The 26,757-nt window shown below is 42.0% G+C and overlaps 1 protein-coding gene across 1 annotated transcript in view; it reads right to left on the reverse strand.

Annotated features, from left to right (window-relative positions):
* Positions 1-26,757, reverse strand: part of TNKS (tankyrase) — a 125,418-nt gene that overhangs the window by 88,885 nt on the left and 9,776 nt on the right. Inside the window, exons 2-3 of the mRNA XM_062574401.1 lie at positions 22,241-22,465; positions 4,656-4,751 (exon numbers count right to left, since the gene is read on the reverse strand). Coding sequence (XP_062430385.1) covers positions 4,656-4,751; positions 22,241-22,465 — 321 coding nt within the window. The remainder of the gene's footprint in view (positions 1-4,655; positions 4,752-22,240; positions 22,466-26,757) is intronic.

Raw genomic sequence — 26,757 nt, forward strand, 5'->3', positions numbered from 1 at the left:
CACCACATATGCCAAGAGCTGACCTAAAGTAAGGTGAGAGTTTCTTGGAAGGTCAGAACATTTCTCTGCAGGTTCACTTTTCTCTGAAGCAGCAGGCCTTGGCCACTGTCAGGAAGGACAAGTCATATAAATTGATGGCCTGATCTAGTCTAGCAGCACCTACCTTTATCGTTACAGAAGTTTTTCCTTTTCTATTTCTGAACATGATACTCATTTTTAAAGACAGAAGCTGTGTGTTGGCCAAATGACCAGGGTACACCATATAAAAATTAGACTGATAAAAGAAAGGGGTGAGGAGGTTGGTGGGTGAACACTTTGATGTACCAAAAGCAAGCGTTAGTGGCCTATCCAAAATGTTTTCAGAATCATAAAAGCACCTAAAAGGAGATACCACAAACCTAAAATAAAGGGTTTGGGGTTTAACACACTCAAACTGTAAAAGGTGACACAGTTTAAGAAAAAGCCTCTCCTTTTCCTGCAGATTTTAAAATGGATGAGTTGCGCACAGCAACCATTTTCCATTCTCTAAAGTTCAGCAAACTTTTCATAGTGAAATATTAGATTTTTAGCTTTCTTCCAGCCAAATTCTGCACAGACAGCAGTTCACTTAAGAGTCTTATGTAAGTGTATTTCAATAAAGGGACCGTGTTCCCTGCTTGCTTAAATTAAAAAGTTGACACGACAAAGAGATCAAATCACGAATGCTCATTAACACTTCTGGTAACCCTAGCCTGGATGTACTCATTGAGCTGCACTCCACATCCAAAAAAAACCCGGAGAAATAGTGAGAAACAGCACCTAAGCACCCCCCCCTTTCTTTTTTGTAAAGGACATATTTCCATAGCTGGTAGGAAGATCAGAGTCTTGTTTAACTTTGAAAACTGACTCTATTTAGAAACAAAAAATTATTTCCTATCTGAGAAATCTTTCTTTAATCTGCAGAGGCAGCAGGTGCCACTTTATTTTTTCCCCCCTCCATTTTGACCTGTTTTAAAGTATTAACCTTTGGTTTGCAAACCCAACTCTTGACTGCTCCAAGTCACTGGTTTGCAACGTACCTGCAGCTTCTGCTAATAGCTTCAGAAATACTCAAATACAAAGACCTATCGTTCACAGAGAGCAGTCAATTCCAGACAGCAGACAACACGGGGAGGTGGCAACAAAGCATCACTGCATGAAAATTCAAAATAAACCATTTCCATTAAGCCATTAACAATCCTGTTGGCACTTTATATACTGTATAAGGAAGACAGAAAGGGATATTAATGTTTAAAGAGGCAATAAGCAGGATAACAGAATAATGAAGACTAATATGATTTGCACTGCAACAGCTCCCAAAGGCCATGTTCTGGATGGGAGTCCCACAGCGCTACGTATTGCAAAGTATTACCGAGCCCCCATTTCAGAAACCACACAATCTAAAGGCAATTAAACCAAGAAAAGCCGACTGAGCCGACGGTTTGCAACTGCTCTGCTCTTTAGATGCGATAGGGTTTTGAGTCAGTACTGCCACTTGAGCCTAGCGGAAAAGATGGTTACGATCCTTCCGCGACGACCGGATTCAGGAGCAGGAAGGGATGCTTAGAAAGGCGGACCAGTAAGTATTCCCCATCTCAGTCATGAAATGTTTGGCTCGTGCAAGAAGGTATGCGGTTATCCTGTGGAAGGGAATAAAAAGATCGTTCTCTTCCGTTTAAGTAGTACAACACGGTTTCCCCACTTTCAGAAGCTGGAACTGGGTGTTAGATTTCCATATAATCCACTTAAATTTACAAAGAAATTTCCAAAGTCCATTTCCATCAAAATATTAGCCTTTCATTTGCATGATGTACCCTTTAAAATGTTCTGTTAAAATGTGGGTTTTTTTTTTCTTCTTCAGAGTGAGAAAGTAGTTGGACATCATCCCAGAAACCACTGCATTATATATCCTTTCTGTAATCCAAGAGAAAAAGATACTATATGTTCTTTGAGACTTGGAGGCAGAAAAGGACAAATCATTGGGGATTCAGCATTTGCTGTCACATCCCCTAGTATTTCTCAAAATGCACTTTACACAGAGAAAATTTCCCTTATAAAATACAGAATCTTTCACTTATATCGAAAACATGTAATGAATTACCAACAAATTTTTCTATTTGCTTTTTCTTCCTGGCAGCTCCAAGAAAGGCTTTTACCACAGTTCACTTGCAAAACAATCATCACCCCTGCATAAACTTCTTATACAAATACTTGATCAAAAATAAGCAATCTTGCAAGAGGAACCTTGCTCTCCAACAATCAATAAACCAGTGGACAAGTCTATTACGGTCCCAGAAACTGATAGAAAAAGGCATCCAAAACAACATCCCGAGAACAGTCCTGACGTATATGCCGCTTAAAGACAAATACAATAACAATTACAGACTGTGCTGTCAAAAGCGCTCAGCTTCGCTCTAAATATGAGCATTTCTAAAATCACGGCATTCAGCGCTAAATACTGCAAATTAAGCTAACACAGCCTACTCATCTTCAATCCAGTAATGCATTTAAAGTCCTGATGCACCCAACTGCAAAGCACCACCGTAGCTAAAAATTATTCCCCAGCCGGGTTGAGCCTAGAGAAATCCCTTAAGCCCCCTTCTTTCGGCAAGGGGGGCAGGCCCTGGAGGTAACGACGTCTGCAAAATACATGAGCAAGCAGCAGCCTAACAGAGGCACCAAAAAGCAGGGTAGCATCCAGAAGCAAGCTCTTAATAGAAAGTTTGCATTGAAATGGCATCCAGCTCGTTCTTTTTCAGCATAGTGGGGGATCGTTATAGCAGCTAAAGCCTGATTTAGACCCCCATTTACACGGCTTGGAGCTCAGGTGCACAACAGAGCGAGCCCGGCGTAGCCAAGAGCCACCTTGAGGACAAAGCTGAGAAAGCCTCACGATTTCCTTGCCAGGAAGGACATACACCCACCAAAACTAGCCCTTTTTGCTCACGACGAAGGACCCGAACAGCGGCAGGGGTGGCACTACGCATACACGTTTCCAAGCGCAGGCTGGTAACCGTCCATTTGGGCGACTCGGGACCGCCGGGTGCTCGCGTGGGAGGCGTTTCGGGGGAGGCCCGGGGTACACAGGGCGCGCGGCGCTCCGTCAGCCAGTCTCCGAGGTCTGCTCCCAACCCGCCGCCACTCGCGCGCGGCGACGCGCTGCCCCGTCCCTCGCCTAAACGGCGCAAGGGGCTGATCCAACGCGCAGAGACGTCCACGGGGAGATGCCGACGGAGCTGACGGAAGGGACGAGCAAAGTCACGCTCGCAGACCTTCCCGGAATCTGCTGCTGTGCCCTCGAGTCGGTCTCGGAGCATAATCTGCAGAGCTGCTTGGACCCACGAACCCTCCTCACCCCCCAAACTGTACATTTGCCACGTTCCCGCAGCTAAATGTCAAATATACGCTAACACTGTTTAGATACCTTGCCTCCTTGGGGCCCTTTCCATCCTCAGCTCCTGTACAACTGTACCTGTCAACAGCCCCCAAAAAATCAGATTAACCCACTTAGCGCCGCTAACGTTAGTGTTAACGCAGTAGGAGCGTGTTTAAATTTGACACTGAGTAATTAAACTAAATCGTATGTATTTAAAGTGCATTGTTCCAAAGGCACTCTCAAATCACTGCAGAGCCGTAGATAATTACGTATAGCAGTCAGTGCACTGGAAAGAGAAGATGGGGAAATGTTTCTGACAAAGTGAAGGGAGCTGGTATGCTCTGAACATAATATGAAGAAAGAACATGGGTGTTGCATAGCTCATAACCTATAAATTAAACTGTCAATAAAGAAGAGGGAGAGAATAAGGGAAATAAAGGCAAAAAACCCCCAACCACTTCTTTAAATGAAACTCAGCTGCTGAATCCCTCTCCATATCAGACTGTATACATTTTTAATCAAATCTTACTTTGTTTTAAGTATTATTTCCTAAATACCAAAATCAGCAAAAAAGGGCTATGTATTTCTCAGTAAAGATTTGACAGGCTAATAAATTATACTTTTAACTTTTATTGGTATGTTACAACAATTAATTATACAAACAGCTGCATAAAAACAAAGTTATAGCTGTAGAATTAATATTTTCATGAAAAATATTATTTGGCAGCTAACAACCCCTAAAAAGGAAAAAATGGTGCACGATGAATAGTTCTACCTAAAATGACTAGTGGGGAGGAGGAAGGAAAGGGCAGCGTGTGAACCTGCAGCAAAATATAATGTAACTATTGATCTCAGCAATCGGTAGCAGGTTGTCTTTCAGATCATAGCTACTTTTATAGTTATACAAACGTCCTTGCTTGCACAACAGTGAAGGTCTTAGAACAACCGACCCAAATTTTTTCTTCTTTTTTTCAAGGGTCGAGACTCCAATTCAATCTATACATAGGGTGGCAATTAAAAAAATGACACAACAAAAATGCAGTGAATAATAAATGTTATACTAGTGCTGTAATTCTCTATTTTAAGTAATCACACCTATAGCAGCATAGCAGGTTAACGACAGCTACAGCAATGTGAAATCCGGTAATAACACAGTTTTAAAATACTCTTATACAACAAAAATTTTAAAAGGCAAGTGGTTTTTCAGATGCTGGACTTATGCACACAAAATGAACCGCAGGGAGAGCTGTACGCATCTTACCTGTGAGCACAGCTTTTGCTGAAGGGTCTGCCAGATCCAGCGCAGATTTCCCATCGGTGTTCCGAATGTTTGGATCGGCTCCGTGCTGCAGCAGCACTGTGCAGGGAAAGCAGAAACAGTATCTCACCTCGGGGATACACATACTATTTACTGTTAAGTGTCTCCTCGGCATGATGGAGGCATAAACACACATTGCACAATTCTCCGTTCTTTTCCCCCTCTGTTTTTTCCCCCCTTTTTAAGCACTGCAGCAAAGGATCTTCTCCGGAGTAAGGCTAAGTTGGCAAGTTAAGATACAGTACGATCACGTGGCCTCGCATGATAAACATGAACCCTGATTCTCTTCCACACTCGGTTTCGGGTGCCTCCCGACAGCTAGCCGGGAAGCTGTGCATCCGCCGACTCACGCCGGGAAATCTGCTAACTGCGAAACCTGCTCCGGTCTTTACTACCGCTCCTGCTGCTTGTTGCCACTCCTGTTCCTTTCAGTAACGAATATCCAAAGCCTTCCCTGCCTCCGTACAGCAGTTACACTCCAGCTTCTTAGTGGCTTGCACACAAAATTTTAACCACAGCATACTGGCTTGCCTTCAGGGAGTACAAAAAAATAGGGTAAGACGTGTATCCTGTGGTCTGTATACTCAGAGGCTGTTATCCTTCCCGGCAATTTTTTTTTCCTCTCTCCCTACTAAAACTGTTGAGTGGTAAAAATTAAGTTACGTAAAAATATTCAGAGTGCGATATGCAACCATATGCCTAGGAAGGCATTGCTACACTGAATTACCATGCACAAAAGCTCTTCAAAAAATAGAAATATCTATTTCACCTATAAACTCTTTTGGCCAGAAACAACATGATAACGGTGAATTCGGACCACTGCCTTTCAAGATCGCAGCATTTTCTCCTGACCGCAATAACGAAGTCCACAGCAAAAACTGAAGGTCTGTCAGGAAGGGTCCCAATTCTCCCCTTTGCCAGATTTTGTGCAAATTAAGTACAATCTACTGGCAATTCAGAGTGATGGTTTCGTACCTACTTTAAACAAGGGTGAATGACAGCGTAAGTGTACAGAGAAGTGGAGACTTGCTGCCAACGAGACAGCAAAAAAGCAGCAGACATTTATGGCAGTTCCTGCAACGATGCCTGTAGATATGCAGCTGGACTAATGCATTCAAGATGAAGGAATAGTGGCAAATACTCTTTGCAACTAAAGGTGCAAAAATGGACAGGATTCTCCATCAAAAAAAAAAAACAAACAAAAAAACCCATACAATTCAGAATAAAAGGAATTATATTTAATCAGTGAGAGGTTTTTCAGAAACAAGCTTTTTTTCCTTAAAATCTTAACTAGTGGCATTATTTTTATTCTAACCTCTTTTCTTACATAATTTTGACTTTAGATTGCCAAATTTCAGAAATTCCAGCTAAAATGTCCTATGCTGCACGCTTGCCTTAAGCTGCATTTTTGCGAAGAAGGTCTGGCATGTTAATAAAGTAAACTGACTTATTTTATGTTCTTTTATGTCAAGAAGCTACAATTCATTCTTCCATGTTTTTGAAAAAGACTCAAGTAGCTGGATTGGGCTTTTCCTTGGACCACTTTTTTGCTATTCCAGGGGGAAGACACCAAAATTCAGCTAGCATGTGCTCATGGAGGCTTATTAAGATCTGGCACCTGCATTTTCTGGAGATGCCATCTGTGCCATGCATGCTACCACCTTCTTAGAGATCTTACTCACAGACAAGTCCGCCTCGGAGGCCAGCCAAGCACACTCCAGCAGAGCAAGGCGAGCAGGACTTATTTTCCAGAATTTTTAAGTACAGCAGGCAGCACAGAAGGCAAGTACAGAGAGAGGCAGTATGTCCCGCCTCTGTGCTCTTGGACTCCACTTTCAAGTGAACCTAGGTATTCTGGAGGACAGGAGAGCCTTTTGCCCCAAAAGATGTCAGAGTAAGACCCCCAAAGAAGGGACCAGCAATCAAGTAACTATTAAGAGAAAAGGAGCAGGATAAAATGATGAAATGCTTGGACTTGGATGAGAAGACATTGAAGGATTAATGCAGCAGAGAGCCTGGGACAAAGTACCAGGGGAGAGAAGAACTGAACAAGAGGACACGCAGCAGGGGAAGAGATAATAGCTCGGATGGAAAGTCCAGGAAGACAGACCGGGCTTTTCAGAGCGGTATGACTGGGATCTGGACAAAGTCTGAAGGTTTGGACTAGCACAAGAGGAAAAGGTGACGCAGGTACAAGAACAGTGACTGCGACAAGCGAGAGGTAACAAGCGTGGAGACGTCAGATCTGCAACTGCCTGAGCCTGTTGCTGAAACCAAAGCCCAGATTTTCAGTCTCGCCGTTCTTCAGACTTAGGCAATCCAAGAGCTCTTCCCTGCTACCTCTGCTTGGGCCCAGAGAAGATGACAACCCACTATTACTTTCAGCTCCTCTCCCAGCTCAAAGGGCAACGGATTATGCAGCATATCAAAAGAGTTCAATCTCCCTAATCAACCATGAGTGTTTTGGTATGACTTACAACCTATAATTTTTGTCTCAGGGTTTTGATTTTGGGCAAATGCACGCGCACACACACAAATGGATTGAAGACACTTCACCTGGAGTCCTAGCAAATCCCTGAATTAGAGGCTACCTGTGGAACATGCACTTGAAGCAGCCACACTAGGCTGAGAAAGGGAATCGGCAGAACTCAACCACTGCAGCCCCGAGACTTAACCTTCTCATTCCTGCAATTGCTCATCCCAACCTCCAGAGCCCTTCCAACTGCTCCAAGAGCCAAGGACACAGCCAACAACAGCCTCCTTAGTCAGTCCTATACACACAACTCCTCCATGCAATGAAGGAAGTAGGGTCTTGGGAAGGGAAATTGGATGATATAAATAGGGACTGTATTAAAATGTAGATGAACAGAGGGAGCAAATTCAGGACACAAAGGAAACCTTATTTCTTGCACTTCTTATACTACTTGACTTCATCCTTTTAACACTTTTTAAGCATATAATCTCACAAACAGATTCAGGTAAGCAATACTGTCATCAACATGAATGTTAACGAAAGAAATCCAGCACTTGATGTTTAGCCTATCAGTGTAACGCCGTTGTACTTTTGTACCTGCCAAACCACAGGTAGCTTCTAACTGAACGTTCTCCTGCTTCTTCAAAACCTTTAACACTACAGGCCGACATAAAGTCCCTTCTAACCACAGGATACAAGAGATCTAGGCACAGTGTGTGTCTCTAAATTTCCTTTCTAAACGCACCACGACGCGTAAAAGTGTCAAGATACATCTCCTATCGGAACCAAAATATTCCCTTTATAATGAAATACAACAGAAAAGCCATTCTAGCTAACTATAGCTATTTCAGATTTCAAACACTACATGCTGATTTTTGAGGATGGCTTCCAAGTAGCCTGAAAAGGAGACATTGCAACAGTTTCTGTCAAGATGGTCCAATATAATGAGGGTCTGCACACAAATTCACTCCTGGAACCCTGTTAATCAGCATATTTTGATATGCTGATTTATTTCTGGACAGCAGAGGCACTGGGGTGTATTTTTTTTCCCCTGTACTGCAGGCAGTACCCTTAACAATTTAATAGCGACATCACTACCTTGCTCTCCTTGCCTTTCCTACAGGCCACGTTGTACAAAGTATAAAGAAGCTCTTCTTTTTAATTGAATCTTTATATCCTACAAGGATATCAAAGACTTGTAAGCTTACCTGTAGAACAGACATGGACTGTACAGTGGCCTGATACATAATTATATTTTTATCTCCATTACCACTAATACAATATATATCTCTGACCTTCACATACCGTCTAAGATGCTTGAATTAATCACGTCACTATTTTATCAAATCAGTATTAGAGATAAGCAGGGCCTGAGTCTTCTCACCAAAAAAGAAGAAAAAATCCTGTAGAGCATGAACTTACAGCCACTAAATGTTTCAGATTACTGCCAACTTGCTACAGCAGGATGAATCCCAACATTAAACACTTGGCCTATAGCCTCCTGGCACAGTTATTTTGAACTGGGAAGCTAAACAACATTACTTAATTTATCTGTCAAATTATAACCCCCTAACAACAAGCATTTTTACTTTTAGGCATACTCAACCTTCACATTTTCATCAGCAAGGTAGGACAAAACCTTCCATAGTAACTACATGGTAACAAAGGCACAAGTAAGTTTTCTGAGAAGTAAGAGGAGTTTGTCTACACACAAACCATCATCCAAATAGTCAGGCCTTCGTCTTTCACATTGCCCCAGAAGTGCACTGAAAGAAAATATTTTCAATTGGAAACAACCACATACATGCTTTTGTACCAAAAATACAACAGAATAGGATTAAAAAAAAAATTAGTTATTCTAATGGTAGGCATGATCAAAGATCAGAAGAACATTTTTGTTCTTGATTGTCTAGGCCTGACATCCACAAGCTTCCTGAGCACACTTATGGAAATGCTGGTACAATTCATACCTGGTTTTGCATCAGATGCACAGAAGTACAGAAAGAGATGCACATCCAAACCCCTGAATGCTGAAAGGAAAACAAATGGTTATATCTTCCAGATGTACCTGTACTTAAAACCAACTTGTGCTTTTAGTTATATTGCCCAAGTCTTCAGTTCCTCACAGCTCTGCCAAACCAACTGGGCTTACCCTGTCCTTGCAGACAGTTAACTGCAGAAGACTCCAAAAATCTGCATTACAGCAGCTGTTTTGCAGGGTTTTATTGCTCAGAGAGGCGTGAACTCTTTAAGGCCAAGAACTGCTTTCTCTGGGGCGAAGTCTGAGGACCCCATCAAGCTGAGGAATTAAATCCCACTCACCTCAGCACCCCTTTGACAAAGGGGTTTTGCAGAACTGCAACTATATGTTATCCCAGGCAATAGTTTTATTCCCAACTAACCAGCTTGTTAGGGGGTCAACAAGTCACTGTTGGGGACAGATACAGCAAGAGACAAATTGCAGGTTGCAATAGTATGCAGCAGATGAACAGGAGTACTACTAGGTCCTGCTACACTGGAAAAAAAAATGCAGAGATAACTGGGACAAAGCTCTCCAACAGCACAGAGAGCAATGAGAATTTTTACAGCAAGAGGAAATAGCAGACAATTATCCTAGAAGTCAGTTCCTGGAGATCTACAAGTTAAAGGCGCACTTAGTCTTTAATGACTGTTTCTTAAATGAAACTCTTCTACCTCTAGTGAAGAATGCGGAGTACAACATCACATAGTGTGCTGAACAATACTTTGGCTGAGCATGACATGATCCAGATATTCTCACAGCACGTGCCTGCATGTTTCTACTACCTTGTCATTAGTTAAGCAACAGTAGCAATAGCTGGGGGTGTCAACATATGTTAGGGGAGAAAAGATGCACATTTGGCAGACAGCTTGTAAAACAGCTCTTAGCACAGAGGCCCTTCTTGCTTCATGGCTGCATTGATCACTGCTCCTCTCATTTTCTCGATGCAGGTCTGCTCCTACAAAAGGCAAGGTGTCATGTACGTCTAGGGTGCAAAAACCAAATCAGTCTTCTACAGTAACAGGGTGCAACTATAAAATTGAGGAAGAGGTCAATAAAACAGGAAATCTAAACAGTGCCTGGAGGACAGCTTTTCTTCTGGCTTAGGTGAAAAATTCACAGAAACAAGTTACAAGGCAGCAGTAAAAAAAGCCTCACAGAAGTGGCATGAACAAGGTCTCCATGTACCAACCCACCGTGGGGAAGGAGAGAGAGGAATCTAGACACAAAGAAGAATCCTTTTAAAAGGAGTTTGTCGTATTTCCTTGTAAGCTCTAACTTTTCAGAAAGACAGTTTGTCTCAGTGTTTTCATTGTCTCCCCCAGAAGTACGTTTACACTTTGCTCACTGAGGTTTTGACCTCTTAAGCAAAATAGCCGACTCCTGGTCTACACAAACACCCCACAAACCTCATTTCCCACGGTTATTCTTGCACTATAAGATACCTGAATCTATTTCAGAATTACATTTGCACTAGATGTTCCAAAGATCAGGTTCATCTAATCAAACTAAGGTGGGGGAAAAGATCTGAACCAGAAAAAACAGCAGGCATCACACCTGGAGCTCTTCCAGTGGGGTGAGAAGACAGCTTTAAAAGAGTCCCTCCTCCTGCAAGGACTGCCCAAAACAACTTCCCCGTAAGTAAACGCATCTTAACTCTGATCACTTTTCTAGGGAAGTACTTTTGTAGGGAGCACTACAAAATTGCTCTCTGGTACTCCAGTTCTACCTACCAGTGATTAAATATTCAAAGGGAGCAAGAACAAGCAGAAAATTGCAGGGGCTGTAGGCGGCACAGCAGGCTGATCACATCCTTCAAAGAGCCATCAGAGCTGGTAGATTGCTCAGCCCACATGAACAGCAATTCAAAGCCTTGATCTTGCCGGACTTAATGAAACAAATATTCCCATTTCCTTTTTTTGGATGAAATCCTTCAGAAGTGAAAATTTTCCCTTTCAGCTAAGGGCCAGAACGCGAAGCACACGCAGGTTAGGCAGAGTGCACTTTTCAAAAATGCAGCACTCCTCACCACCTCCCTCCTCCAAAACAAAACAACAAAAAAAACTCCCACAACTTTGGGTACAGTTTCAGTGTCATTACAGTGCATTTTCTTTGCATACTGCAAGAGGTATGGCTCCATCATTCCAGAACGCTCTCCACCAAGCATACAAGTCCTACAGGATAAAAAAAAGATTGGGGGCTTCTACAATGAGCCTGCAAAGCTTAAGAATCTAGAAACAGAAGCTTTGTTTAAATTAAAGGCATGGACCTTCTTTGTAGTTAACAACTAATAAAAGTCAGTAAACTAAACACTTATTTTTCATCCACACAATTCACTCTGATTTTGATCCCAACTTTCACACTCAACCCCTGATGAAGTTACTCAGAAAAGGCAAGAAGAGGGGGTCCCAGTCACTGCACAAGCGCCATTTGGAGAAACCTCAAGCCCAAGTTGTCTTCACATGAATCACAAATCTCTAGTAGAAAAGCTGGGTATTTAAGTGGTCACATCAAATTCAGAATTAACAAACCAGCTGATAATTGCTCATAGCACGCTTCAGTCCCTGAAAAGTAATACCACCACTTTCTCACCACATTTTTTGGAGGTGTTTAGGTGATTTCTCGATTCTACAGGGAGATGTAGCTTTCTGCAGGCATCTACAGACTTTCAGTTTTCACCAATACTCAGGTAGGGCTTAAGAGAAGTACACACAAGCATTTTCAAAGAGTCACCTGGAATGCACACATTCCAAGTGTGCAATAAGGAACACAAGACTCTACTCAAAGACTTTTTTTAAAAAAAAAATCATCTCTGCATTAGTCTGAAAACATTTAGCCCATCGGTAGATGGTACTGGCAGGGGCTTATTTCTGGCGCAACAAAACTAAAGGCCCTCTTCTTTGCAAGCAAGGATTCTGTGGCTGCTTCGTTTGCAAGCATTTGTTTTAGTATATTATTCCTCGAACAGCTAGAAACCTTAACTGCTTTCCTGCTGTCCGAGCAATTTAAGTTCTCATTCATATCCCAAGCTGAAAGCTGCTTTAAGGACAACTCATCATTGCCTGGTCCCAATTTCACTTCTCTCTGAAAGAATAGGAATAGTACTATTTCACCTTTCTGCTGCAAGTTATACTCAAATAAAGGATGTCAGCTGTAATCCCGATATCCCACTCGGCAGATTAAGAGTCCTGCTTTCAGTGTCCTTAAAAAGCAAAAGCAGCCACCGAAGCAAATCAGGTCAACAAGCAACATCCTAAGGGGCAAAAGAATGAAGGAGAGTTAAGGGAGACCAAAGACTAATTCCAATCTCCTTTTGCAGATGCTAGCCATTTCTTCCAGAAAGAAGAAAAACAAGTAAAACCCAGTGGAAGCCGGGTGATGGATTGCATGTGGAATTAACCATGTGGCTCTCAGAACACATTATTTAGCAGTCCAATGAAATCTAGAGCTTGGAAAGCAACAAAAACCTTGGAACTTCTCAGTTCCCTAGAGCCTGTCCTGCAGACCAGCTATCCTCCTGAAATGAAAAAGGGTGCATGAACAACCAAAACCTTTTTTTTTTTTTTTTTTAACATCTAAAGAACTATACTTTAAAGAGGCATTCAAATCCAAGCAGCTCTCAACCCATTCACTGATGTGAGCACAAGAGGAAAAAAAAAGAAAAAAAGAGTATATGTTTTTGCAGAATTCTGATGAAGAGTGCAGTCAACAAGGTGATTTTCAGATGTTACTGAACAGTAAACTCGAGGATTCCAGCATGATATGTAGGAAGATGCTTTCCAGAATGGCACATTATGATTATTCCTAAAGCTATCTCCACCTTCATCAAAAGATGAAGCTTCACCAGCTCAAGCTAATTCCAACATAACTTGTGATAGAAACATTGTGCAGCACGCAACAGAATTTCTTCAAGTTTCATTAGCATGAGAGGCTGTACGGCATCAAACAAGATGCAGGAATCCTGTCTCCAACAGCAGCCGGAAGAGGATACCTAGGGGAGAGCATAGCAAGGACACGGCAAGAACATACAAGGTTTCCACAGATACTTCCTCAGTTTTCAGTATGCAACTCGGGGCTGACATTTAGTCGCACACCCTATGCAATAGACACTGACATTTCAGTGTGATTGACAGCAGAAGCTCTTCTCAGTATTAGGGCCATGCTGTGACAAACAACAAGTTTTGCATATTCTGCATAAACGGATACAAAACTGGTATGAGGTTAAAATTTACAGAACACGGTTTATCAAATATTTAGGAAATACAGAACGTACACGAATTCTCAGAGCTCTGAGCTGACCGGTCCATGAAATCGTGGCTAAGCCTATATGTTGGCCAGAAGACTGTTGTTATCAAAAAAAAAAAAAAAAAAAAATCTGTTTCTGAAATAAACATCAAGAAGCTAAAAATACATGAAGCACAAACAAGTGTAAAACTCCACTAACCACCGACTAGCTAATAGTTCGACATGTATTATTCCACCAGCCAGCATTTTAGACTGCATTCTTATGTAAAACAGTCACATTGCTTTCTATTCTTAAAAGACAAAAGACCTATATCCATTTGCCTTGCAGTCTCTGAGCTGCTCACCACCCTGCCCTGCTGATACAGGGCAGGACCAGTCTTACTCTGTTTAGCATTAGATCTTTGACAAGCAAATATTCTGCACTGCAAAACCCCCCCAATCTGTCAGTAAAGATATCATCACCCTTGCGGGTCCCTCTCTAGGGAAGCACGCACGCTAGATCAGTCGGAGTGGGTGCATCGTCTACATGGCATCCATGTCCTGCACGGTGCTTGTATCACCCCAATCAAGAAAATAAAAACAAATTTTTGCAGTCACTTCCTCTTGTAATTAATAATTCCTTCTTTGCAGTCACGCTATTTCCTTTATGTTGCATTCGGAAGACAACTGAGCAGTCTTGCTCTAAGTTACGCGAGTCTAAATCTGATATTCCATTTCAAAGCTAGGCCAGAGGCAGAGTGCCTAATCAAGGCCAAGGAATTACTCCACGCTGTTGACCCGTGGACAAGATGCCACAAAGCATGAAGATGACACACAGCAGCAGGAACAGCAGGATCCGCACCAGCCAGTTTGGCCTCTCCTAGAAACAAGCTTCATCTTAAAAGCTTGGTGCTTTTACCTAAAACGTGGAAAAACGACTGCTTACTGAGTATAGGTGTCTACATTCACCATAAGCTCTAGCTGCATGAAAGGCTGAAGTCAGGACCATGTGGAGCAAGAGATAAGCACTCAGTCATCTGTAGCTTATTTTGTAGAGATGCTTTATGTTGTGGAAAGGCACTATCACTACAAAGGCACCTGCCTTTGCTGCTGTATGACAAATATTTACTCACCTGCACATCTTACAAGCAAAAGCTTTTATATCCTGCAGTCTTACTTTGGTAAGTGTTGTTCATTAGACAAGGAAAAACGTCCGAGAAGAACGCTAGAATTGGCCCCACTCATTTTTATTTTAACAGCAACAAACATTTATCTGTGCATCGCTTTTTAAACCATGTACGAACTGCATTAAACCCACGTGGTTTCTCTGAGAAGCAAAAGTAGATATTGCTACAGGAAACAAACATAACCTCACAAGATTAAATATTTCCGCAAAATGTTTGGGAAGTCACTGTAAACTAGTATCACACACCCGAAAGCAAACAATTCTTGGTGTCTGCAAGACTTGTATTTGTTCTGCTTTGGGCAACATGCACCTTTCTCTTCCTCTCCCAATTTGCTAACAGTTAATATCAGTATTTTAGAAGACATTACTTCCCACGAATCCATACCACAAGTTTTCCAACAGTTTTACATTTTGCCATACCACCTTCTTTGCTGCAAGCAACCAGATTCTGATTCAATCAACATTTCTAAGCAAATGTGGCAGAATAAAGGACCCTTCTTCTTTCCCCTCCCCAAATTCTCCTATGCCAAGCAGCCAAAGAAAGAAAAATACTAGTTTTATTAATATCTGCATTTTAGGAAACAAAAACTAGAATTGGGAGAAAATTTAAAACCCACAAGATGATGGCTCTCAACGTGTTCTTTCAAACCCAACAGCAGGCAAGACAGCTTCCAAAACACAGTGTATGAAACCCCAGACCAGGCAATGCTTCTCCATCTATTTTCATGGAGAGGAATTTCAATCAATTTTTAGCAACACAAATACCACAAAAGAAATTATAGCCTCAAGCGCTATAAACAATACAGCAACATGACAGGTTTTACAAGGCTTCAACACCACTAGCTTCCCTGATACGGAAGCAAAGGTGATTTTATTGGCATAGCCACTCAAATCCTGCAGACAAGTCTTCCTCATCAGAAGGAAGGCTCATTTTTTTTGTTTTTTTTTTACCTAATTCAAGCCTCTGAAGAAGATTTAACTTTTGAATTAATCTAGCTCAAGCTCTGGCCCGCTCACAAAGTGGTGCGCTTGGTAGGGCATTTCACCCTTGCTGCCCCCAATCATTTCAAGGCTCCTGGCACCCCAAAACACACGCGGGTGAGTGACGCTGCCCGGTGAGATTTTCTTCATGGATCATCCATCACAGCTACGCACTCACGAAAGCGAGAAGCCGCCAGCAAAGATGGTTCCCTGAAGCCTTTCTGGAGAAGCACCACATTGATCATTCCCATTTCATTTTGGTAGCTTTCTCTGTAGCAGTAACTACCGCAGACTGCACTGCACTGGCAGAGCTGCCCGCACACAGATGTCACGCACTGAAAAGAGATCTTTCACATACAGGACTTGATAATTAACTTCCCTCCTGGCCCTCTGCTACAGTTCAAAGGGGAGCACTGCAGTACGTGCAATGGCGAAGCATCCCAGACGATCTTCTGCAGCAAGTCGTAACGAAAGCCGTGCTCTGACGCTCCAGTGCTTCGCGACGGTGACAGCAGAAATATGATGCCATCAAACTATCAACGTATGACTTCAATGATCGTGATTCCCCCCCTTGCCCGTTTGAGATGGGCCTTATTCTGAGGACCCTTTCAATAAGTGAAACGAACTACAGATTTATACAACAGGAAATGCAGTAATATTCAGCTCAAGATGCTCTCATTTCTGTGAGTAGCTTAAACAACCAGATAGAGGACAAGAATCTACTTAAACCCATCAAAAAGAATGCCAGTAAGAAAGCAAGAATATTCTTCCACTACACCTAAAACATGGAATTTTTATCTGACTGCTGCTATCTGGCCAGCTTCATTTGGGAAAGATCCTAGAAACAGCATGGGTAGCCATCACGTAATCGTAGGGTTTAAAATAGTTTACTGCTTAAAGCAAAGTTCCAAAAAACATGCTATTACTAATAGAGAAAGGGACCAAAAGAATTCATAACATGACTAGTCTGGTAAGTCTGCTTCCACAGCAACAGATTTGGCTTTGATCAATAAAATAGATCCTATCAGTAACCACAGTGCTTAGTTTGCAGGTCTGGATGGGCAGCAGAGATGCTGGTAACCAGGACTGCTTCACCTTAAACACCCTTCCTGAATCACTGGGTAACTTGGTGCTGCTCACCTGGAGCCTTAACTGAACAGACAGGCACAGCTTCCCCACTGCAGGCACTAACTCAGGTTGTCCTAATAAAACAAAGCTCCCACTAAAAGTCTCTGACCAAGATCAAAGGGATCCAAACCAAAACCAATCCCACAAATGAAGGGGTTTCTGGTACTCATGAGAACATCGGCAGGACAGCCTCAAGTCCAGTGCTGAGCAGCACCATCCGATCTTCTGTCATCACCTGGGAACTACAGGGCATAGAAGCCAAATCCCAACAGTCACCTTCAGAAAAGCAAATTCCATGAAGCTAAATAATAATGTCAGAAGCTTTAATCAAAGTGGATATCCTAACAGGGATGAATGAGTTTAAATACAAGTCACTGTCTTCCCACCGCACACTATGTGCGGCCAGTGGAAGCTCTGCGGTTCAACGGTCAGAGCAGGTATATCAGCTAAAGACAGCAGCAATAACTAAACACTTAACACCAAGTAATTAATACTCACCTGAATGTTTTCCAATCATATTACAAGATTCCTGTTATCAGTCTTCTTGGATGCCTCTCTGAATAAAATTTTTTCCCTAGAACAGTTCTCCAAGAGGGTCATTGGAAATTCAACAAATTAACCAAAATGTGCATAACGCATTATCTGACATACCTCAGTTTCCAATCCCCCTCTCCTATCTACTAAGGTGCTACTATTCTTATTACAGGCATCTGTTAGCAGCTAAATTGTTAGTTGTCATAATCATTTTTAAGTTAAGATGCTAAAGCTTTTTCCTCCCTCTTCCTACTTTTCAAGGACTATCGCACAACTATGGTATCTCATAGCACTTTATGATTTTTTTTTTTTTATATTTCTTCAAATAATAAAATTTCACACACCTCTACTTTTCAGAGAGATGCAGTTCCTCCAGCTCAGAAGGTGAAAAGCCTATTTTGCAAGCTGGTCCAACAGCCAAGCAATTCAAAACTTGGGCAAATTACCATTTCTACAGTTCCCTTAAGGTTTACTATGCGCTCTCTCTATCCACAAGCTACCTTTTGTAGATTATTAATCCAGGAGGATGCCTCATCTGGCCTGCACAACAAGGTAATAGTTGCACATTTATTCCTTCCCTAGTCTGCACATATTGCAGACTAAAGAAATGTGATGGCCAAAGGTAGTATCTTTATGATAATCAACTTTCGCATTCATGAAAAGCACAACAGGGTAAGTGATATCCTTTTCTGATATGTTAAAGAGTCATTTGAAATAACAGCAGCCCCTATACTAAAGACAGGGCTGTATGCTGGAAAATATGCTAGCTTAAAAAAAATATATATATATATATATACACACACACACACACACATATATATATATATATATATTAGCCTGTTTGCTTGCAATCTTGTAATAGCAAAAAGAGTAATGGAAAAAGGTCAACTTCCACAGAAGTTCTCTGGTCAAGAGACACACATTTACCTTGACATTAGCATTAGAGATTGCCTCACAGAACAGGGACAGTAAAATCACTGTGCCTCAGGATCTTTGAGAGAAGTTTCATAACTGGCCCAGAAGAAACCCATAAAAACATTGGTCTAACGTTAGATGAAGTCATTTCTGGTGGATCCTTAGCACTGCATAGATTAAAAGCAATTTTAAGAAACTTTCACAGTTTTTGTACAGTGTTGAAGGGAGCTTTTTCATAGCTAGAATTTTTTACTTCTCTGAAATTACCAATGTAACCTGTATGTTCAGCTCTATGGTGATGCCATGCTATAAAGACATTCATCATTTCCATATGCAAAGAATGCCTTTAAAAATAAATTTAAGGCCTGAGATCACTTTTAGGCAGACAGTCCTGTAGTTCTCAACACAGAGCTGGAAAACCACTTGAGAAAACAAGCGGACAAACAGAAAACCACTACCACTCTGCAGGAACAGCTATAACCTCTGCAGAAACAACCAGAGGGGAGGGCAAAGCAAGCCTGGACAAACTGCATAAGCACAGTTTCCTTAAGGTTATTTTTAACCCACTTTAACCACGCACAGTTTTAAATCAGCTGTTACCACTCAGAAAATATCTTGGAGCTACTCCAATTCAGTGCTCAGCAACCAGAAAACCAAACAGAAAGAATACTGTATCACCATATAAACCTACTGCACATGGTTTTGGTTCCCCCTCCATATCTATCCCCTCGCCCTTCAAAAAAAAGGGGGGGACAAAAAGAATGACAAAAGTACAAGAACATGCAATAGGATAATGAGAGACATAAGAGAAAGCTAAATTCTTCAGCTTAGGAGATAGATGTCTTGGGGAAGAAAAGATGAAGACTTATAATACCACGAAGAATACACAGAGGGCAAATAGGAAACAACTGTTCACATTTCTCTCAAAAGCCTTGAACAGCTTGCAGTAAGTATTATCAAGCAGAAGGTGTTAAAAGTGAAAGGTTTTTTTGTGCAACGCAATTAAGTTGTAAAATCCCATTGCAACAGAACACCTTCAAAGATAGAAGTAAAGAAGCATTTAATATCCATTTTTCATGATTTTTGTCTACAAAGGGCAATGAAACACCGTCTTGTTACAGCCTCTATGTTAGGAAGCCCCCAAATTGTTGATCGCTCTAAGGAAGAAGGGCATCCGCAAGGCATGCATACTCCCTGAGCATCTGCTGTGTGTCATTGTCGGAGAAAAATGAGATACATGGACCTTTGGTTTGACCTCAGTGTAGACTTTCAGATGTAAAGAGATGCATCATCCTCTTTCCCCCCAAGCCTGACCTTCAGGACAGTCACTGCTCTGACTTCGCAGCATTCCTCTAAATACACTTGGAGCTCGTCATTCATTCTTCCACAAGCAAACGTAGCTGTGCTCAATCTTGGAAAACAACACTGAGGAGAGAAGTGTGCGTGTGTGTGTGGGGGGGAAATCAAAAACCCTTGGAAGACCACACTTCTCATCATCTCTAGAAGCAGACCACAGACACCGAGAACGCGTCTTCCTGATAGATGAAGCAACCCCAGAGGCCATAAACACCAGAGAACCGCACCTATCAATGATTTCTAATGCTTCAATACATTTGGTCCAAAAATTGACTACATACAGCAAACAAAGCTTTAAGATGGACCAATCTCCCTAGTAACTAAGAAGATCTACAGTATCTAGACTTCTTTTAAGCGATGATCAGCAAATTACTACTGAGTACTGCTCACGACCCTCCACCATCTCCTGCGTTCCCAGACTCAGGGCACAAAAGCAATCACCAACACTAGAGCAACGGTCTGTAATCTTCTAAAGCTCCGTACATCTGCATTTTCATCCCTGAAGTTCCTATATTGCCCTATGATTGTAATACGCAGTAACTGCGAAGCACAAGAAGCCGTATCACTATCATCTGGTCTCTTTTACAGTTTCCTTGGGGAGAAGTTTGCGCATAGTGTGGCAAGTCTTCATTAGTTCACAAGCCCTTATTATTTCCCCACAAACTAGCCAGTGGCACAGTTTGTACCTAGCAGTCCAACTGCAATTGTCTGGCTGAGCAATAATGGGTATTTGTCTTGGAAAAATGTACACGCTGTTTCAAGGCTAGCGCTGGATACAAGAGCTTTCTACAGTTCCAGTGCAATCACCATCTAGTTTTTTGCTGGTCTTCTAACCCTGCTTCAACGCCTTTAGTCTTCCACTGAAGGATCATTAATCGTGAATCTCCTGGGTCGCTGCGCTCTGTTCAATTACCACTTTGTTCCTTTTGGATTTGCAAAATGGCCAAAACAGCGTTGCTACGCTAGATACGATAAAGAGGAGACACAGACTCAGGTGGCAATGAAGGAGGAGAGGAAGATGATAAACCGGGCAAGTCTCTCACATTAGAGCATTTGGAAGAGGCCCAGAACAGACACAGCCAAAAAACCGAGGCTAAATGAATAATTACTAAACAGTCCATTGCTTTCTGACAGATATTCTGAAGCTCACTAATAAATTCTAGGTTATGACAGCATTTCCAGACACTATTCTTCAATTAAAGCTTTATAAAAGCATGCCAGGCTTATTTAAAAAGCAACATCCTAAGAATGTGATCTGTACAGACCAATTTCTTCCATCATACCAACTGCAAGAAGGTCTACATTTAAGGTGTGCTGTACCTGTAGTGTACACTCTAGCACTGTACAAACCAGAAAAATTACTTCCTCCGTCTCCCATTAAAAAAAATCCCAGTTATTGCCTGGAATTAGGCTCACTTTTTTAATTATCATTGCCACAACACTGACCATTATCGTGACCTGCTGTATCACTGGATCTCTTCCCACAGTAATGTTGCCTAACAGAATATACTCAGTAAATTCTGTATGCGATTTCTCCAAGCAGGATATTTTCTATACATCTTATTGTTCTTTACCTCACCTCCTTACCTACACACACAGATGAAATGAATGAAAACCCAGTACATTCCATATAAAATATTTAAAAATATATACATAGCTAAGAACTTATATTTCAATACATATTTTCACGAATTTCCTCTCCCTCAATTTTTGATATTTTCTGAGTGATGATCTAAGCATGCAATAAAGCAAACACAAGAATGTGTGCAGTAAGTTTTGCAGGTTTCTCTACAGGAATTTTATGTTAAGAGCACTTAAGCAAATAGATATTATCTGAAATCCTAAAAAATATATCCTATTATCTAGATAATACATAACTCAAATAGCATGTTCATAATCCTAACTGTAGCTTTTCTTCCACATCTGAAAAAAAATATAATGCATAATGTTGAACAGACCATTTTATTCAAGTTAGTGGATGTCAAAAGTACCAGAATTGATCAAAAAGTTCAAAGTGATCTGAGTTGAATAAATAAAACATTCCCATTTAGAGGGGGGGAAAAAAAGTAATATTAAGTATATTGAGAAAAACATAACAGTGATAGACATTCTGACTGCAAACCATTTCATATTTTCTAGATACATTTAAGATGATTGAAGGGTTCAGTTTTATTTGAAATTACTTTGGCTCCGGGCTACAGTCCATGCCAAAATCATACAACCATTGTGAACAAACAGCGTCCTGTAACTTGCATTTGAAGTTTACAGAAAACTGATGAGGTGTTTGCCACACTGTAAGAAATGAAAGGTTAATTCTGTCTTCCTAAATGCTGAGATTACACACAAAGCAGCCTGGAAAGCAATGACATTGCCTAGTGAAGTTAGTTTTCTCGCAACAGATTGAGAAAGACAAAGAAATTTCCATATTCGTATTTTGAAGCTTGTAATTTAACTGATAAGTTGACTTTATCCACTCTTTCCAGCTTAGTTTTCCAGATGCAAGTTCAACAAGGGTTGTATTATATGCCATAAAAGAGTTGGTCTTAAATGACTTAACACTTTAGCTACCAACAGGTTTAAAGGAAGCTAACTTTTAAAATCAAGCAACAGATCCTTTTCCATCTCAACTCCAGGACGCTAGCAGTTACAATTGCATAGAAAACCCATCTGGTGAGCCTGAGGTTTCAGTATAAGAAGTGACGGACACTTACCAATACACACATCTATCTTCCCCTTGATGGCAGCTTCATGCAGAGGAGTGTAGTTCCAGTTGTCTCGGGCGTTTGGGTCTGCCCCTTGACACAGCAACAGACTAACCACTTCAGCATGACCAAAAGAGCAGGCGTTGTGAAGGGGTATCAGCCCTCCATCATCACGAGCGTGAACATTGGCTCCGGTCTGTAGCAAGTGCTCTACAACGTCTTTCCTTCCAAAACCTGCAAGGAAACATATTTCTGTTAAATTGCCTGGCAAAACAGCATGATTTAGTATTTAAAACTAATTGCTCAGTCATAATCCAGCGCATTACATCAAACATATTCTGGATGTCCCTTCCCTTTAAAAAAAAAGGCTTTGCTTTTTTGTTTGTTTGGCCATAAAGCAACACTATGGATTCTCCTGTTCAAACAATAGTCAGAAGATGCACTTATGGTCACAACAGAAGCAAACGCTACTGTATTATAACCAAAGTCGGACTGGCTGCCGCTTCATCTCTTCAAGTTCTGCAGCAGACTTGCTGCTTTTCAAGAAAGGCCTTTTACAAATTTTACAAATTTAGTATTATCTACATTAACCTAAAGCAGGGCAACAGAAATGTCTTACATACTGTTTCTTAACATGGGTTTCTATCTTGGATAAGATCTCACATCAATAAACAGTGAAGGAAACTGTCAACACTCAGGTAGAACAACATCTAAACCTCAAATACATTTTTCCTCTCTACAAAGAGTCCAAGCGCTTCCAACTGACCAGAGGACTAGAAAGTGATGGATATGCAACCTGATCAGATTTGAGACCTCAGTCAGGAAACATCCCTCTGGAAGGGCCTAGCCTGGGCACTCCACCTGTTGTGGTCTGGAAGAATGTCACCATAATATCAGCACTGTGAAACCAATATGCCTCAGAATCTTTCATTAGCAGGTCAGGCCATGACAGCTTTAGCTTGTTGTCCAAGATAAGCCAGGAAAGGAAAAGCTTTCAACTGCCTAAAGCACCTTACAGGATCTACACAAAATCAGGTAGCAGGCTTGAGAGAGACAGTTTGAACTAAAACTTCCTTACTCACTTTAGCAGTACGCTGCACCTCAAAGGCTGGAAGTCATTTTTTGAAACCTCAGAGCTGAAAGCAGTATCGCTGAAGATTCTGCCACCTAGCTTAAGTATCAAGAATCCCATACATATCATAACTAAAGTTATGAAACAGGTGAATTAAACACCGAAGCAAGTGAAATTCCACCTCAGCGATGCTCACTGGCAGCCTACAGATCGCATCAACTCCACACACACATTACAGAATGAAAACATAACTAAAGGCATATTAGTCTACTTCTAGAAGACAAATACTAACATACAAAGCTCAAGAGATGCAAGAAAGAAGCTGCCAGTTCTCCCCCAGCTGACCATTCAAATCAGCTTCACGTCCCCTTTTAGCCAGGGCAGTGTGCTAGATGCAACTGTGCAGGGTTACGGTGCAGAACCAGCACGCTTCTCCCCCACCGCAAGGACAGACTTCTGAGTCAGGTCTGGAAGCTCCGCATCCACACTAGCTTATCCAGATAAGGCTGTTACAACTGAGATCCAGTTTTCATTCAAGCTGCCAACTAATCATTTTGCAGGGATTTATGCTGTCTCCTCACTGAAGCGCAGACACTCCTTCAGCTCCCTTTCTTGCAGGACAAGTTTTCTGGCAGCTGACTAAGACTCCGGTTAAGACAGACAAGGAAGAAAAACAGCCTAGAACTCCAAAACCCTCAAACCACAGTATTTTGGGTAAAGAGGACAGCTTAGCAATATCTTTATTTCTACCTGAAGACCTGTTCTGTCAGACACACGCAAGTACGTGCGAGAACAGCTTGGCGATGTCATCAGGGAGACGTGCACACAGATGCTGACATCTAGCACAAACAGTAGCAGTTAACATCTCTGTTAATCTAGATGCAGCTTAAGGACTCCAATTCAGCACGGACTGACTGCTCTAGGGTAGCTGTAGGGATTCCCCCATCCTCACCGTCCACAGCCCTCAGCTGCTGGCAGCACAGATGCTCGAATCGCTCCAAATTAGTCCGGCACATTAAAGAGAAACCCAAACCAGTTTATTTTAATACAGGGGGCTAAACAGAAATTCAGCAGCTGCTGAGCCATCCCAGCTGCAGGGAGGAGCCCGTAACTGGAGCGGCCCCCAGCTCAGCCATCCAATTTTAGTCCATCGCTGCACACGAGTCAAAGCTCTCTGGAGCATTATACACTGGCCACAGGACAGGAGCTTCAGCACATCAAAAGTTACATCACCGAAATCAGAAGGGGAATCATTAGAAGTGGTACTTAATTATTACCACGACAAAGCTGCTACCCAGAGACATTTTTTTGCTTAACTAAACCATCAGCAAGCCAGCTGCTACTGTAAATCACTGCAGCTGCTAGCCTGAAACTCTTTCGGTTCTGTTAGAGAACAGTCCAGGAACATCACATGCAAGTTCTCTAACAAAAAATGACAGTTTAAATCGCTGCAATAGCAAGCTAAGGGTACCTGATCCCACCACAAAGCTAGCAGGCCTGGGGCATAAACACCGAGAAAGAAGCCCTCAAGGCTTCCACATTTGCATTGTGCATTCAACTGCCAAATAAAAATTTGGCAAGACGGGAATCAAAAAGGAGTGCTTTGCACTAAGCAGTAAATAACATTTTATTAGCTTTCAGTTTTTCTACACTAAATGACTACAAGCAGCGCTGAAACCGCACCTGCATTTGCTTTACGCGTTCTTTCCCTCCCTAGAGAAAGGCAACCTGACAGCGCCTTAAAGCCCAAATTCCTTCTTGAATTGGTCGACGATGCCATTTACAGAACTACGGACAGACTTTTTGAGGTTACTGTTGAACCTAGGGTCAGTGATAAAGGTACCTTTGGAAGTGCCAGCAGGGAACACTGTACAGTTTTTGGAGAATGAGCTCTTCTGTTCAGGCCTCAAGAAAGCACAGAAAAAGTTACTGTAAATTTGCCACACCAAACCGCAGTGCATCTTTCAACGAAAGAGCATTCAGTTATGCAAACAGCTGCCCCGCCAAAAACGTGTAAGAATTTGAACAGACAAAGTACCAGGAAGTCTTTAAAAAAATTGCATGCCCAAGTCTGACAAACCAGGTGTAATTAATAAAACCTCCTGCAGCATTGGGGTCGCCTTTTGTTAAAATATATATATACACTACTATTGATGTAGTTTAAACTGAAGAAGCTGTTCTGATTTAGTTTACAATGACTTTAAAGTCTTAGTCTTGCATATTTCCAGTTAACCTTTAATTTACCAAGTCTAAGGGAGAATTCTCATTGAAAGACTTGCCATCAAAGCACCAGAAATGATGGCCACATAGAAAGCATCCTCCAAAAAGGTGCAACAGCGGAGGAGAGCCACGCTGAAAGATCCATGCACGCAAGCTTGTTTCAGATGAGATTCACCCTCCGGCTTCCAGAGTACAGAAGGCTCAACCCCATAGTGATGCCCGTGTTACAGTTACTTCCAAACTGGCTATTTACCCTTAGGCAGGATCGCATATTAGCTTGGTCTGCTTCAGGTATAGCATGGACAAAGTGCATCTTACCTATTTTCTTTAAAGAATCTAGAAAATTTTCAGGTAAGTTTCAAAGTAGCTCAGAAAAATATATTGTCCAGGAAGAAAAGCAAGCATTACTACCATTATTAAAAAAACGCAGCAGCAAGACTACACTGGAAATAAACTGTAAAAATATTCATCAGCCAAACCAAAGGAATGGCAAAAATTCACAGGCACTGGCAGGCTCTGCATTTCTCCAGTCATCTCACATAAGAAACTGAAGACTACAGCTTGTTTAGCCTGGCAAAAGCCAGGCGACTGACAGGGCTGTGACAGCTTTACATAAAATAAATGAGACACACACAGGCAATTCAGGAAAAGAAGCCATTTAACTCTTTTTTTTTTTTTCTGCCAATGCTGTGAATTGGAAAGAGGCAGGAATGCAAAGGCTGAATCACTTTAGGCTGAAAGCGAGGGGGGTGGAAAAAGAGGATTTACAGGATTTCTGCTAGTAAGCAGGGCAGCTTAATGACTAAGCTTAATAAACTTTTAAACCCAACACAGGGCACGAGCACCGAACGCTCACGACTGCTGCCAAGAAGATCCGTCCCGCTCCACCTTCCCCTCCTGCTCCCAGCCCACAGGCTTGCCCCGTCCCACCTTCTTCTTCTCGTTGCATCGAGCCTAGCGACGAGAAGCAAGAGGCCAAGCGTATCGACTGACCGACCGACGGCGACCGCGCCGAACGCCTCCATCGGACGCTCTGCGCGGGGCACGCACCCACAGCGTGCCTGCCTTCAGTTCAGCAGAAGCTGCCACACGGTAGTACTTTACGGGGCTTTTAGTTTGCAGCACGCCCACAAGCCACCTAATTTGCTGTCCAGCTTCACGGCTCCTTTTCAGAAAGTCTGGTAAAAGACCAAGCAAGTCAATAAGTGGAGAAATGCTTTTGCCAGGCAGTACA

This window comes from Rhea pennata, chromosome 4 (genome assembly GCF_028389875.1).
Source record: "Rhea pennata isolate bPtePen1 chromosome 4, bPtePen1.pri, whole genome shotgun sequence".
In the NCBI taxonomy this organism is placed as follows: Eukaryota; Metazoa; Chordata; class Aves; order Rheiformes; family Rheidae; genus Rhea; species Rhea pennata.